The sequence below is a fragment of the Onthophagus taurus genome, chromosome 7 (assembly GCF_036711975.1).
Source record: "Onthophagus taurus isolate NC chromosome 7, IU_Otau_3.0, whole genome shotgun sequence".
NCBI lineage: Eukaryota > Metazoa > Arthropoda > Insecta > Coleoptera > Scarabaeidae > Onthophagus > Onthophagus taurus.
This window is the reverse complement of record NC_091972.1, coordinates 34,229,668-34,242,367: the sequence shown is the minus strand read 5'-3', so window position 1 is coordinate 34,242,367 and position 12,700 is coordinate 34,229,668. Positions and strand designations below refer to the sequence as shown.

Below are 12,700 nucleotides of genomic sequence, written 5' to 3'. Positions count from 1 at the left end.
TGATATACATTGAAAAGAATTGCGGCAAATGCTGACTCTGGCAGCCATATGAACTATGATAATACAGTTCAAGAATGTTCGAAAAAAAAAATGATATAAAAACAAAACATCAAAGAGTTAGCCTTACTTTATTTGATAACAGGGAACGTGCGAGATAGGATCAATAGACTAGAGCAACGTGAAGCTCAGCAAACTGCCTAACCATAACAGAGATACTAGTATACATGGAGGACATAAAGGATACCAAAAAAAGAAACCAAGATTAGCAGATACAAATACTAAGACATATTGTAAAGTGTAAAGAACTGGAAGACATGTAGTCAATTGTTAAAGGAGATCAATCAACATGAAAGTCGCAGAGATTTAGAAACGAAAGATAAATTTGAAGGCAAGTGTTTCGACTGGTTATAAACAAGATCAATGTCAGAGCTCTTAACCCTAGGATGCATAAACCGGGCCCGGCGAGCATTTAGTTACTATAATTATTTTATTGGTTAAGTATTCTAGGGTTAAAGGTAAAGTAACACAAAATACTTCCAAAAATTCGTCAGATGTTATATGTAATTTCTGTAAACGAATTGGTCACGTTGAGACAAATTATTGGAAAAGAACTTGGACAGCCCGTAAATGTGCATTGAAATATTGATGTGTAACTATGCCTTCAGCTAAACTACACACAATGATTCTACTTTTATATTTTTTTATTTGGTTGATTCGGACGCTGATCTATCTCTAATTCACAATCACGTAGTAAACAAATCAATGGAATTATAGTACCCTTAAATCTTCTTGTAACTGGGTTGGGTTATGAAGAAATGAAAACGTTAGGATGCTTAATTTAAAATTTGAAAAACAGCATTCATTTGGCGACAAGCTCGCCGACTGATAGATGAAGCTGTGGATCAATTAAGTAACTAATAAATACTTTAACTAATGTAGGATTTTCGCTAAATTAGGACAAATGTACATTTCTGATTATGGAAGCTAAATACTTAGGAGCAACAGGACATCGCGTTATTGAACCTATCCCAATTAAAATTCAAGCTGTAAATGCTGCACCGCCTCCAAAATACATAAAAGGTGTTCAATTTTAGGGCTTAACTAGTTAAAATGTCAAATAATAATATCCTATTAACTGATTGACAGTTTTCCAAAGTATGGAACACTTAAGAAACTTGTAACCGCGTATAGCACGATGGTAGACAGGAATTCAAGGCTTCAATTTTAAAGTCGAATATCGACAAGGCTGTCAACTTAATGTCTGGGACCACAGACCGTTAAATATAACAGTCGTATTTACTGAATAGAACCCCAATATATTAAGACACTTTTTAAAGACTCTGAGAAGACAAATTTACCGTTACAACGTAAAAATTAAGTAATATTTTTCCAACTACAAGTGACCAGTAGAAAATGGTAAACTTTGTAGGAGTTATTGACAGTCAGTTCTATGCTTTGAAGCGCACTATAGCAATTACTGTGACTTTAATACTTCTATATTTTATGTATTTTAATCAAAATTAATAGAAAGTATATTATAGTTTGTATAGAAAACCCTTAACGGCACAAGCAACATGAGAAAGATATCCGTATTACTAACTTCATCTGAAAACCTTTGCTTGTATATTTTTTGACTACCGCTGCCATTGCAGCACCACTTACAAATCATTACAATTTTACCACGATATTCATTTGGAATTGTTACAAAAACTTCTTTTTGTAGCAGGAATATCCTTTCACTTAGATGATTTAATAAACTTTGAAGTTTAATTTTTGCCATTTCATCCACTTCTATTGATTCTCTTGACGAGTAACACTTACTTTTCGCTTCAATTATCGCATTATAAGATTTAGACACGTTTCTTTGTAGACACGTTTTGTTAATTTAGACTCCACAAATAAAGATAACGCTTCTTCAGGTGTTAACAGATTGTGACCATTTTTCGAAGGATACTTATACGAATCCAACACTTTTTTACCTCTTGTTGAGATTTTGACGCCACTTGCAATAATTTTCGTATAAAACGAGTCCTATATGCCCTGTCGTTTGTTGGCTAACTTGTATCGTAAATAATAATTCATCGGGTGAATAACATTCATAAAGAGTTTCAATTTTTCTCTATTTTAGCACCTCAGAGGTAAGGTAAGGTATGTTAAGTCACAAGCTCGAAGTTGTTAAGGAGAGAAATTTGAAAGTGGGTTTAACCCATTAGCTGCCACTATCCTCCTCATTTGGGGATTTTAAATTTTAACGTATCTCACTTGGCAAATTACAATTCAAAAAAAAAAGTTGGCAGTTAATGGGTTAATGTTTAAACAAATACATATGGAAATAACTTATTTCGCAAAAATGTGACTTAACACACCTTATCTCTGAGGTGCTGATTTGCTTTGCCTACAGGTGGTCCCACGCGACTGGTGTAATTGGCAAGTCCGCATGTAGGCAAATATTTGTGTAAACATTGGCCTAACATTATTAATTCACATAAAAAACACCTATAACGATGTGAGCTCCCAGACGCTACGCAAGTGTATCCGAGTAGACGAATATTTGTCAAGTACACCAGTCGTGTGGGACCACCTTACTATACTATATTTTTTTAATTCGGAGGAGTAAAATGAAAAGTCACCTTTACACAGTTGTTATTTATTTAAAAAAATATATATTTTTTTAATCTGCAGTAACAAGGATACGATTTTAACGGTAACAGCTGTTGTAACATGGTGGCCAGCAACATGTCGAACTTTCCTAGAGTAATTCTTGCCGAAAACTGACCAATAGACCCTCCGAATTAAAAAATAGAGTATACAATCATCAAAGGTTCTGGATTGTCTACCTCTTCTACAAGGGGTAGATTCTATCACGCTTTCAGTCCGAATCGTAAATTCGATATTCAACCAATTCGAATAGTTCTTGTATAAGCGATCCTTTTTATATTCACAATTTTTGAGCTTCTGATAATATGTGTATAAAAATTTATACACACGCTTTTTAATTTCCTTTTTCTTGATGTAATTTTTTACGTTAAATGTAGTACATACAAACGAAATTGGTTAAAACTCCGAGTGCAGTTTTATTATCTTTCTTCTTACAAGTAACCGGTAGCATATCACCTAATTCCCTGTATGTTATCATTTATCATAGTGCACCTATATCCAAAAAAAACTTTCTTTAGAAAAGCGGAAAAAAGTTCAATGGCGTCTGAAAGCTGATAATTTGTACTACATTTTGATATAAAGAAGAAGAATTAACTTCTTGGAAAAGTTGTTCAAAATTCAAGTTATATTTTGAGTTTGAAATAAAATAAAATGATACCAATAAAATACATCGCTAAAACATACTATTGAGAAGTTAAAGCAACTTACCTAATAGTATCAGAATTCAAATAAAATGTTTAATGCTTTTGCAGTCATTTACAAATTTATGCAAATCCTATTAAAAAACGCAATATCAAATAACGCGAGTTTACGCTATAACTGTGCCGTTAAGAGTGACATAAGCCTACTAAGATGTATACTTTTAGTAACTAGTACTATTACCTATCGAATTGCACGACTGCGACAAATTAAGAAAAAAATTTATTAATTTGATATTTGTAACATTTTAGCGCGGTTCTGGACCAGTGCACCTGTATAAAACGATCTTCCAAACCAAATGTTTTTAAAATAAGTGATCTACTTTTAATACTATTGTCAATTCAGCTGATGATGACTGGTTAATAAACTCGAAATCGGTACCGTTTAAATAAACTAGTAAAAGCAAGTAAAAAGTTTTTCTTTACAATCTCTATCTAATTTTAATTGCAAGTTGATAGATTAAGAGAAAATCTTGGAAATAGATACACGTTGTTTAATATTTCATTCCTAATGTATAAGAACCTCCTTTGACTGTAAAGTTTAAAAAATCCCTGTAGAATATACTAAAAATAAGTGACAGTATATAAGAGTATTTAAAACCAGTACTTTCAAATCATGCACTTTCCTTCATATTAGGTCAGAAAGATTGGATACATCTAAAAACAATCAAGGACCAGGATAGATGTTACAAGAGTATAATAACTTAAAAATTTTTGGCATTTATTTTAAGGCTGAGGAATTAAGCTCTGCTTGGTGTGAAGAGAATTTTAAGAATACTTTCATATTTTGAAAACAAAGGCGGCCTTGACAATGACTTTTTTGACATGATTTTTTTCAGAAAGATCTACCTACATTGATTAAACCACCATATTTTAGATTAGATCAGAGTGAAGAAAAAAAAAACAATGACAAATGCCATGAAAAAAAAAATGACTTAAGTAGTCGCAAATATTGACAAATAAATTGTATTATCCCTCAGTTTTAGTTCACATTTCAATTACTATACAATATTTATGCTATTTAAACTAAAATGTGATGGTTCAACCAAAGTAGACAAATCCTTCTGAAATTTGTATAGTGCCATAATTTCTCATTTTGAACAACTTTTCTTAATGATATTTTGCCGTATCATGAACAAAAAGTTTACTTTACCTGAACTAAAAACAGTTTTCGCTTCATTATCAAGGCCAAGTTTATTTTCAAAATATAAAAATATTCTTAAAATTCTTTCCACACCAAGCAGTACTTAATTCCTCAGCCTTAAAATAAAATTCAAACATTTTTAAGTCATTATACCTCTTGTAACATCTATCTTGGGACACACTGTATGAAGTGCTGAACATTTTCTAAGGGTTTTAAAGTTGTTTTAATCAATAATTTAAACAATAATTGATGTATTTAATAGTTATTAAAATTTTCATCTCATTAAACCAACTTTATAGACAATTTCAAAGATCTAACACAATTTTATTTCACTATTAATATACTATGGTTTTTGTGATTTTTAAATGACTAAGTGATTTTAAAAACAAAAAAAAATATCTTCAGATCCATGACATAGCTTTGAAAACATTATAAATGACTTACCCATAGATGGAACATTGATACATAGTGCTTGAGATAACCTTAAGTACGTCCTGCCAAGCTCATAGCAACAAATTTGAAGCACATCACTGATATCAATCAACATATCTATTAAAACATTAAGTAAATATTTACATCACACCAAACTAACATTAAAAAAATTTGAAAGAAAGGATACGTGCAGTTCCTTCAGTTCTACAAGTCAAATAAACACAAGCAGCATAAACATGGGCATTCTTCCTTCTTCTAGTTAAATTCCTTGACAAAGCCATTTTAAAGAAATTAAAGGCAGTGTCAATACAATGGGCGTTTAGCCTCAATTGATTACATAATTGGGAAATACCATTTCGTGCCTTGTTCAGTGTGATTTCACGGGATTCAATGCATGACATGCCCCGAGACACATGAAAAGCTGTAATCAAAAAAATTAGGTTGAACATAACATACAGGAGTATTATTAAAAATAATATCAAACCATTTCCGAAACTTGTCGCTCCACCCTTTGAATCGGAAGAAACAAATTGTCCGATTGTATTTGCGGTCCCATTTGCACCCTCTTCGAATTGGACCTCAGCTACGATGATGTTATCCTCAAGAACCGAACCACAATTTGTACAAACGGCGTCACCGCGAGCGGGATCTACTTCGATATCCGACGAACCGCAATTCTTACATTTACGAGATGCCGACATGACGAGGACGATTTAAAAATAAATAGCTACTGAAAAAAATTAGAGGGTTTCAGGAGCACTCAAGTATGACAACAAGTTGAACATAACCTCAAATAATCACTGCTGATGATGTTGGTATTACAGATTACTATAACTATTTAATATTGAAAATGTTGAAAATAAAAAATATTTTGGCAAATAATAAACTTATTTATTCATAAATTATCTTATTGGAATTATTTATATTTTTAGAAAGAAAATGTTTTAAGATTTAAAGAAATATATTTTTGAACGTATTCATTAATAATCAAATACTTGGTGGTTGTCACTGTCAAATGTCAACATAACTAACCTGGTTTAAACACTTGGCTTTTTTGAATGAAAAGTGATTAACTGATAAGAAAATATAAAAGCTATGAGTTCTTCACGTAAAGAATGGGTGAGAATATTTGACATACCTGAAACTTGTCAACATAAAAAGGGGTTTACGATCTATAAAATAATATCTATGGTAAATCTATAAGTTTGAGTACAAACATAATATTAATTTATTTTTATGTAATTTTTATTAGCTGTATCCTGAAAATTGCCCTGATGCTGTTACTAAAATCACTGTGTGGAAACGATACAACGAATTTAAAAAATTACATAGGGAATTAAAAGGAAAACATCAAAGTTTAAAATTGACCGATAAATATCCTGCTTTGCCTAGTCATCCTTATTTTAAACGGTAGGATAATTTAGAAGGTTATCTTAAGTGTAAATGAATTATTTTAGATTCAATAAAGATGTCGTTAGAGAACGTAAAGAAGCCATGCTAAATTTTTTGGAGTACATAGGAACTATTCCAACTTTATTTACATCACAGTTTTTTGTAAAATTTTTTGAGGTAAAATATTTATTTCATTTAGATATAAAGTAAATTATATTTATTATTTTTTAATCATAGTCCAGTCACACACCAAACAATTTAATGAAAGGAAGTATTAATGCTATAAGAGCAGACTTACATTTACCTTCGGAACCTGAATATTCCAATTTTTTTACCATAAATTCAGATGATGAGCGTACAATAAGCGACACTGATTCTATTTCTACAATGAGCAGTTTAAGTCCATCAGTACAGGTTTTAATTAATTGTTCAATTCAGTTTGGTCATTATCCATTATTAATTTAGGCTATTGACTTATTGGTGGAGCCATCTTCAAGGAGTACAACATCTTTAATCCCACTCAATAAAAAAGTTAGTTCAGACTCATTAACAGATACTACAAAAAACTGTTCCCTCGATTCTGGAAGTGTTATTTCAACTCCTACTCCTCCTTTAAGTCCACGAGGTGGTGATTATTATAATCAATACATTATTGATGCGGCGCAGTTTATTACTAAGGCGACTGAATTGGAAATCGATAAACAATATGATGAAGCATTTACAGCTTATAAACAGGGAATTGATATTTTATTGGCAAATGTGAAAGGTAAGTAAATTGCTAAGATATTTACTTTATTGATTAGATTTTATATAAATCAGTCTCTATAGAATCACATATTCGTCACAATAACTGTATAACTACAGCAAGTAAAGATAATAAATAAGAAATAACATATCATTCTCTAATGAGTTATCTTTCAACAATCATGGAGTAGTGTTAACTGGCGTAACATACTTTATTGGAGTGTTGAAAATCCCCAAGTTGAACATCAGACTGTCAACCTATGGGATGGAATCACTGCATAATTAAACGCAATTTGAACAATTCGAAAATAATCTATGAATGTTGCTTTCTTTGGCATAAACAAACCAAATTCTTTGGCAATAATCAGACCATTACTTCAAAACTTTTGCTGGGCGTTTATCAACAGGATATTTTTTTTTATTTTAGACGATATTTTACTAGATCTTTAGAGTAGTTCTTGCTTTCTTCCATTTGTGCTAAAACCTCAATTATTATTACCTAACAGTTACTGACTCTAAAGTCATATATTGAACAAGTGTTTGAAAGAATTGCGAATATCCGGAATAAATGCAGAATACTATATTAAAAAACAAATTTCGTAAAGCACGCTTTTATGCTATTTTTTGTAATTCGCGTTTTTATTCTTTTTTTTTTTAACAAAAATAAAATAAATTTGAACAATGTAGGGAAATAGGTATGTAGCAGTTGGTGACACCGTATCACATGAAAATAGAAATTTGAATTGTCAATTAGAAACTGTCAAAACACAAAATGTATTCACCTGAAAAAAATGTTTCATGTACACCTCGCAAAATAAGAGAAATTGCTTAGAGTTCAATGTCCTCATCATTGTGGACCTTGTATTCGATGCTAAGAACGTGTTTAAACATCCAAAGACAAAAATTGTCACATTGACAACTAGAAAAATTAATGATCCAATGTCACCAACTTGAACTGGTTCCATAAAATGTTACTAAAATCTCATTACAGCATCGGATGCTGTAAGGAGTCTCATTACAGCACCCGTTTGAGTACTGTAGTAGCTTTCATTACCGTTGCGAATTACAAAATAGTATATTAAAAAACAAGTTTCGTAAGACACGTTTGAAATGCACGTATTCAAGTTGAAAAAGAGTGGCGAAGCCACGAGTTTTTTAATGAATGAGTGCTTTAAGTCTTATGAAACGTGTTTTTTATTATATTTTTTGTAATTCGCGTTTTTATCCTTTTTTTTTAACAAAAATAAAATAAATTTTGACAATGTAGGGAAATAGGTATGTACCAGTTGATAATACCGTAACACTTGAAAATAGAAATTTGAATTGAAAATTAGAAACTGTCAAAACACAAAATGTATTCACCTGAAAAAATGTTTCATGTACACCTCCCAAAATAAGAGAAATTGCTCAGTGTTCAATGTCCTCATCATTGTGGACCTTGTCTTCGATGCTAAGAACGTGTTTAAACATCCAAAGACAAAAATTGTCACATTGACAACTGGAAAAATTAATGATCCAATGTCACCAACTTGAACTGGTTCTATAAAATGTTACTAAAATCTCATTACAGCATCGGATGCTGTAAGGAGTCTCATTACAGCACCCGTTTGAGTACGGTTAGAACTTTCATTACCGTCGCGAATTACAAAAAGATAATTGCGCAACTGTGTTCTATTATTAAAGTTAATGTTTCTAATATGACAAATATTGTTCTTCAATGACTCCATAAATGGATGGTCTCTCTCAATTTTCGCCTCCAAGCCTCTCTGTCGTTGGCCTCCCTCTTCCAGTTTCTAGATCCGAGAATATCCTTGGCGCCCCCTATCCGTCTCGGCCTTCCATCTCGCCTCTGCCTTCCCCTAAGTCTCGTTCCTTGTATATTTCTGTTTAGCAGTTGCTTTGTTATGCTGGTTATATCTTGATTTCCATATATTCCTATACAGGTGCCCGGAAATGACGTGTGCAACGCAAGACCACAAGTACCTTGACCAAAAATATGATGATTAAACTCAACTTATCTATATACAAAATTGCTTAGTTTAGCCGCTAAAAAACTTTAAAAATAATATATTTTTGTTAAATTTTTTCAAATAAGTCGAAAAATTTCAATGGATTTTATTATTTTTTTGGTCATGCGCTTATATCAGTAGACTACAACTATTTGTGAAATAAACTCTAATTTTGAAAATTAAATAGTAATTTGTAAAATTTGGACTTCTTAGGCTGTTTGTCTCGAAGATGTTAATTTTATACAAAATTCTCTTTTTATAGCTTTTATTCTTGCATTTACTTCATTTCAGTGCCTGCTTCGGATGTTCACACACTTTTATATTTTAAATAACTTTTCCGTTTTAGCTTGGCAAGACCCTTCACTACCTGACAGAACCTTGCATAGGTTTTGTCTTGCAATAAACTTCTGTCTTAAAATCTTGTATAGCACAAAATTATGATCAGTTCCGAGTTCCGATTGCTGATCCTTACATTATGAAAAGTATATTTATGTTGCTCGTTATGTGGGAAATACGTATTCTTGATCCTCCATTTATTTCTTGAGCAGAAGTCTATTAGAATTTCGCCGTTTTCATTCAATGTTGACTCGTAGAATTTTTGCTTTATATTTGGTATGACATCATTACCGATTCTAGCATTAAGGTCTCCTAGTAGTTTTATTTTATCCCTATTGTTTATCTTGAAGTTGTTACTAGAAACTTTTTCATTCTTCTAAGGGCTTAGATATATAAGGTGCTTTCCAGATGTATGATGTTCAGCGTTAAGGAGACTTAAAATCTTATCATTAATATACAGGGTAATTCAAATTCTACTCCCACCATTGGGATCTCAGAAACCATAAGAGATACAGAAATGGTTAAATGGGGGCAAAGTTGCGTATCTTAGAGCTCATCATTTTTCAACTAAAGTTTTGGATCTAGCCGTTTTAGTTTTTAAAATATGGCCGAAAAACAAAACAATGACTTTTTCGTTTTTTGTCTATAACTCCTTTTTCATGAATCTGAAAAAACATTCTTAAGGCAACTTTTTATGAAAAATGTCATGACACAACTAGAAATTTTCTCCGACGTTTGGTTTTCAGAAGAAGACCACAAGAAGACTGAAGTTATAGGTAAAAACGAAGAAGTATTTTTTTTTGTTTTTCGGCCATATTTTAAAAACTAAAACGGCTAGATCCAGAAACGTAGTCGAAAAATGATGAGCTCTAAGATATTCAACTTTGCCTCCATTTAACCGTTTCTGTATCTCTTATGGTTTCTGAGATCCCAATGGTGAGGGTCGAATTTGAATTACCCCGTATATTATATGTATATCTTATTCGATGTTTTGAATACTTTGCGCGTATCTATTGTGTAATATATATCTCTTCTTTCGCTTTGCTACTATATATCAAAACATAATACATATTCGTATTTTTCTGTGCCTTCTCTCTTTTTACTTGTTTCGGAGATCGTACAAATTTCGATATGTTCCTTCATTTTTATTGTAATTTATTGATCTCTACCATTCCAGGATGTTACGCTTCACCAAGCGATTCTGGTGATACAGCGTTTTCGTTTTATCATGTCCGTTGTCTTTGCTGTTCATCATATGGTTTATCCGTCTAATATTCAAGGCATCAGTTTTAGTTCTGTGAGCTCAGTGAGGTTTTTTACTCTAGGCAGATAGCTGACCTCACCTAGCCCCAACCTTTCTCCTTTATCCGGGCTTGGGACCAGCAGTGATATCTATTAAGCTACTCAATGCACCCAACAAGCAATTAAAGATAATAAAGGTGTCAAAGTAGATCTGTAAAGAACTATACTTGAAACAAATCTATACATTCCAGCTGAATTAGTTTTCAAATTTATTTCAATTTTTTTAAATTTTAATCCTTATTTATTAGTTTCATTAAATTTTTTTGCAGATGACAAAGATACTGAGCGAAGACAATTAGTAAGGTTTAAAATTGAAAAGTATCTATTAAGAGCAGAAAAAATTTACAATGTTTATTTGTCACCAGAAATGAAAAGTATACAAGAGCTTGTAAGTGAAATATATAATGTTAGTGCATTTTTGGTTAATTAGTTTATTTTAGTCAAAACAAGAAGAATTAACAATACCTCAAAAACCTTTAACCGAATTATATAAATTTAAGGCGATACGAATAATCGAAAATGGTATATTAGTCATGCATACAGAGACTCAAGAACTTTTCTTTATTAAAGTTATATATAAAAAATCGACTTTTTCAAATGAGTGCTTAATTTTACCTGATAACGTGCCTTATATGGTCAGGTTACATAATTATTATAATTGTGAAAATGCCATATTTTTAATTTTACAATATTCTTGGTAAGCCCACAAACCTACTATATATTATTACTTTTATATTAAAATACATAATTATGTAGCGGCAAAAGGTTATCAAATTACCTTAAAATGTTATCGAACAATCATTTAACTTCCGCCACCATGTATAGTAGTCACGAAGGTATTTCCGACGATGACGAATCAGAAGGAAGTTATTCAGAATTACTTAACGATTACGCTGCTAGTAAATTTAATAAAGAAGAAGTTAAAAAATCTAAAGAAACTCCTCCTGCAATTGAAATCGAACCAAACGGTGCGGATGTTAAAACAATAATTGAAGAGGAAGAGACTCCAGAAGTGAAAGAATTAGATAATATTTTAACAAAATCTCAACAATTGATATCATCAATGGAATCAACAATACAATTTTCACGCGAAAATAGCGTAAATTACGACGATAAAATAAATGATTTCACAAGGAAATTAAGCGACCGTTCAGTTTGCGATGAATTTGAAATTCCACAACAAGCTTTAAAATTGGATGATGTTGTTAAGTGGAGTGCGCAATTATTGCTTGCTTTGGAAAAGTTGCATAGATTAGGTGTTATTTGTTGGTACGTATTAAACAAAAAAAGTATATTTCTTTAATAAAGTTGAAATAAATTTATTTAGTGACTTGAATATAAATAATTTACTGATTGACGATAATGGTGACGTCGTTTTAACTTATATGTGTTCAATTTCTGAAGATAGAGTATTTAAAAACAATCAAGATATTTGTTTAGCACCTGAACTATATACATATGGATCTATTACAATTGGTGTTGATTGGTGGTGTTATGGATCAATTTTATATGAATTATTAGTTGGGATGGTAATAACACTTTGTATCTTATAAAAGTTGTAATTAAAGCTTTATTTATAGTCTTTAAAATGCGTTCATCCTGATGGAATACCGTCTTATGCTAATTTAAGAGTTCCTAAGTATGTTTGTCCAGAAGGAAGATCACTTTTGAAACAGGTAAACATTTTAATTACCCATTTTATTATAAAATACTTTATATTCATAGATTATTTTAATGAGAATTATTTTGATAGTTGCTAATTTATGATCCTCTTCGAAGACTGGGATGTGGGGCTAATGGAACGGAAGAAATCAAAACACACCCGTTTTTCAGCTCTATTTCTTGGGAACATTTAGAGTCTAAATGTATTTAAAATACATTCTACTCATTTACAATAATGTACGTCTTAATTTAGCTATAATTCTTTAAAATTTGAAACTTAAGTAATCTTGTTGTTTGTTTAATTTTCATAATTTAGTATTATT

General features: G+C 31.3%; 2 protein-coding genes across 4 annotated transcripts in view; one reads left to right on the top strand and one right to left on the bottom strand.

The window, feature by feature from the left end:
* Positions 1 to 5,743, bottom strand: part of LOC111418896 (Brf RNA polymerase III subunit) — a 62,058-nt gene extending 56,315 nt beyond the window's left edge. The window contains exons 1-3 of one of the 2 annotated variants that reach the window (XM_023051610.2): positions 5,417 to 5,743; positions 5,120 to 5,353; positions 4,945 to 5,049 (exon numbers count right to left, since the gene is read on the bottom strand). In XM_023051610.2, the coding sequence (XP_022907378.1) occupies positions 4,945 to 5,049; positions 5,120 to 5,353; positions 5,417 to 5,633 (556 nt within the window). In that variant the 5' untranslated portion in view covers positions 5,634 to 5,743. Of the gene's footprint in view, positions 1 to 4,944; positions 5,050 to 5,119 lie in introns of both variants that reach the window. The other variant, XM_023051604.2, reaches the window with a different exon arrangement.
* A 198-nt stretch (positions 5,744 to 5,941) lies between these two features.
* LOC111418817 (ribosomal protein S6 kinase-like 1) lies at positions 5,942 to 12,672 on the top strand. Of its 2 annotated transcripts, none has more exons than XM_023051510.2 (11): positions 5,942 to 6,123; positions 6,185 to 6,342; positions 6,390 to 6,501; positions 6,562 to 6,732; positions 6,790 to 7,090; positions 10,985 to 11,103; positions 11,156 to 11,412; positions 11,472 to 11,984; positions 12,043 to 12,244; positions 12,296 to 12,391; positions 12,469 to 12,672. In XM_023051510.2, exons 1-11 carry the CDS (start codon positions 6,028 to 6,030, stop codon positions 12,586 to 12,588), a joined length of 2,145 nt encoding a protein of 714 aa, XP_022907278.1. In that variant the 5' UTR covers positions 5,942 to 6,027; the 3' UTR covers positions 12,589 to 12,672. The 2 variants fall into 2 exon arrangements, with proteins under 2 accessions (XP_022907278.1, XP_022907269.1); XM_023051501.2 differs by having other exon boundaries at positions 6,562 to 6,738.
* The last annotated feature ends 28 nt before the right edge of the window (positions 12,673 to 12,700 follow it).

Coding starts and splice junctions, on each gene's coding strand:
- LOC111418817 (XM_023051501.2), top strand. CDS start 6,028: ATGAGTTCTTCACGTAAAGAATGGGTGAGAATATTTGACATACCTGAA. Junction 6,124..6,184: donor TCTATAAAATAATATCTATG/GTAAATCTATAA, acceptor AATTTTTATTAG/CTGTATCCTGAAAATTGCCC. Junction 12,245..12,295: donor ATGAATTATTAGTTGGGATG/GTAATAACACTT, acceptor CTTTATTTATAG/TCTTTAAAATGCGTTCATCC.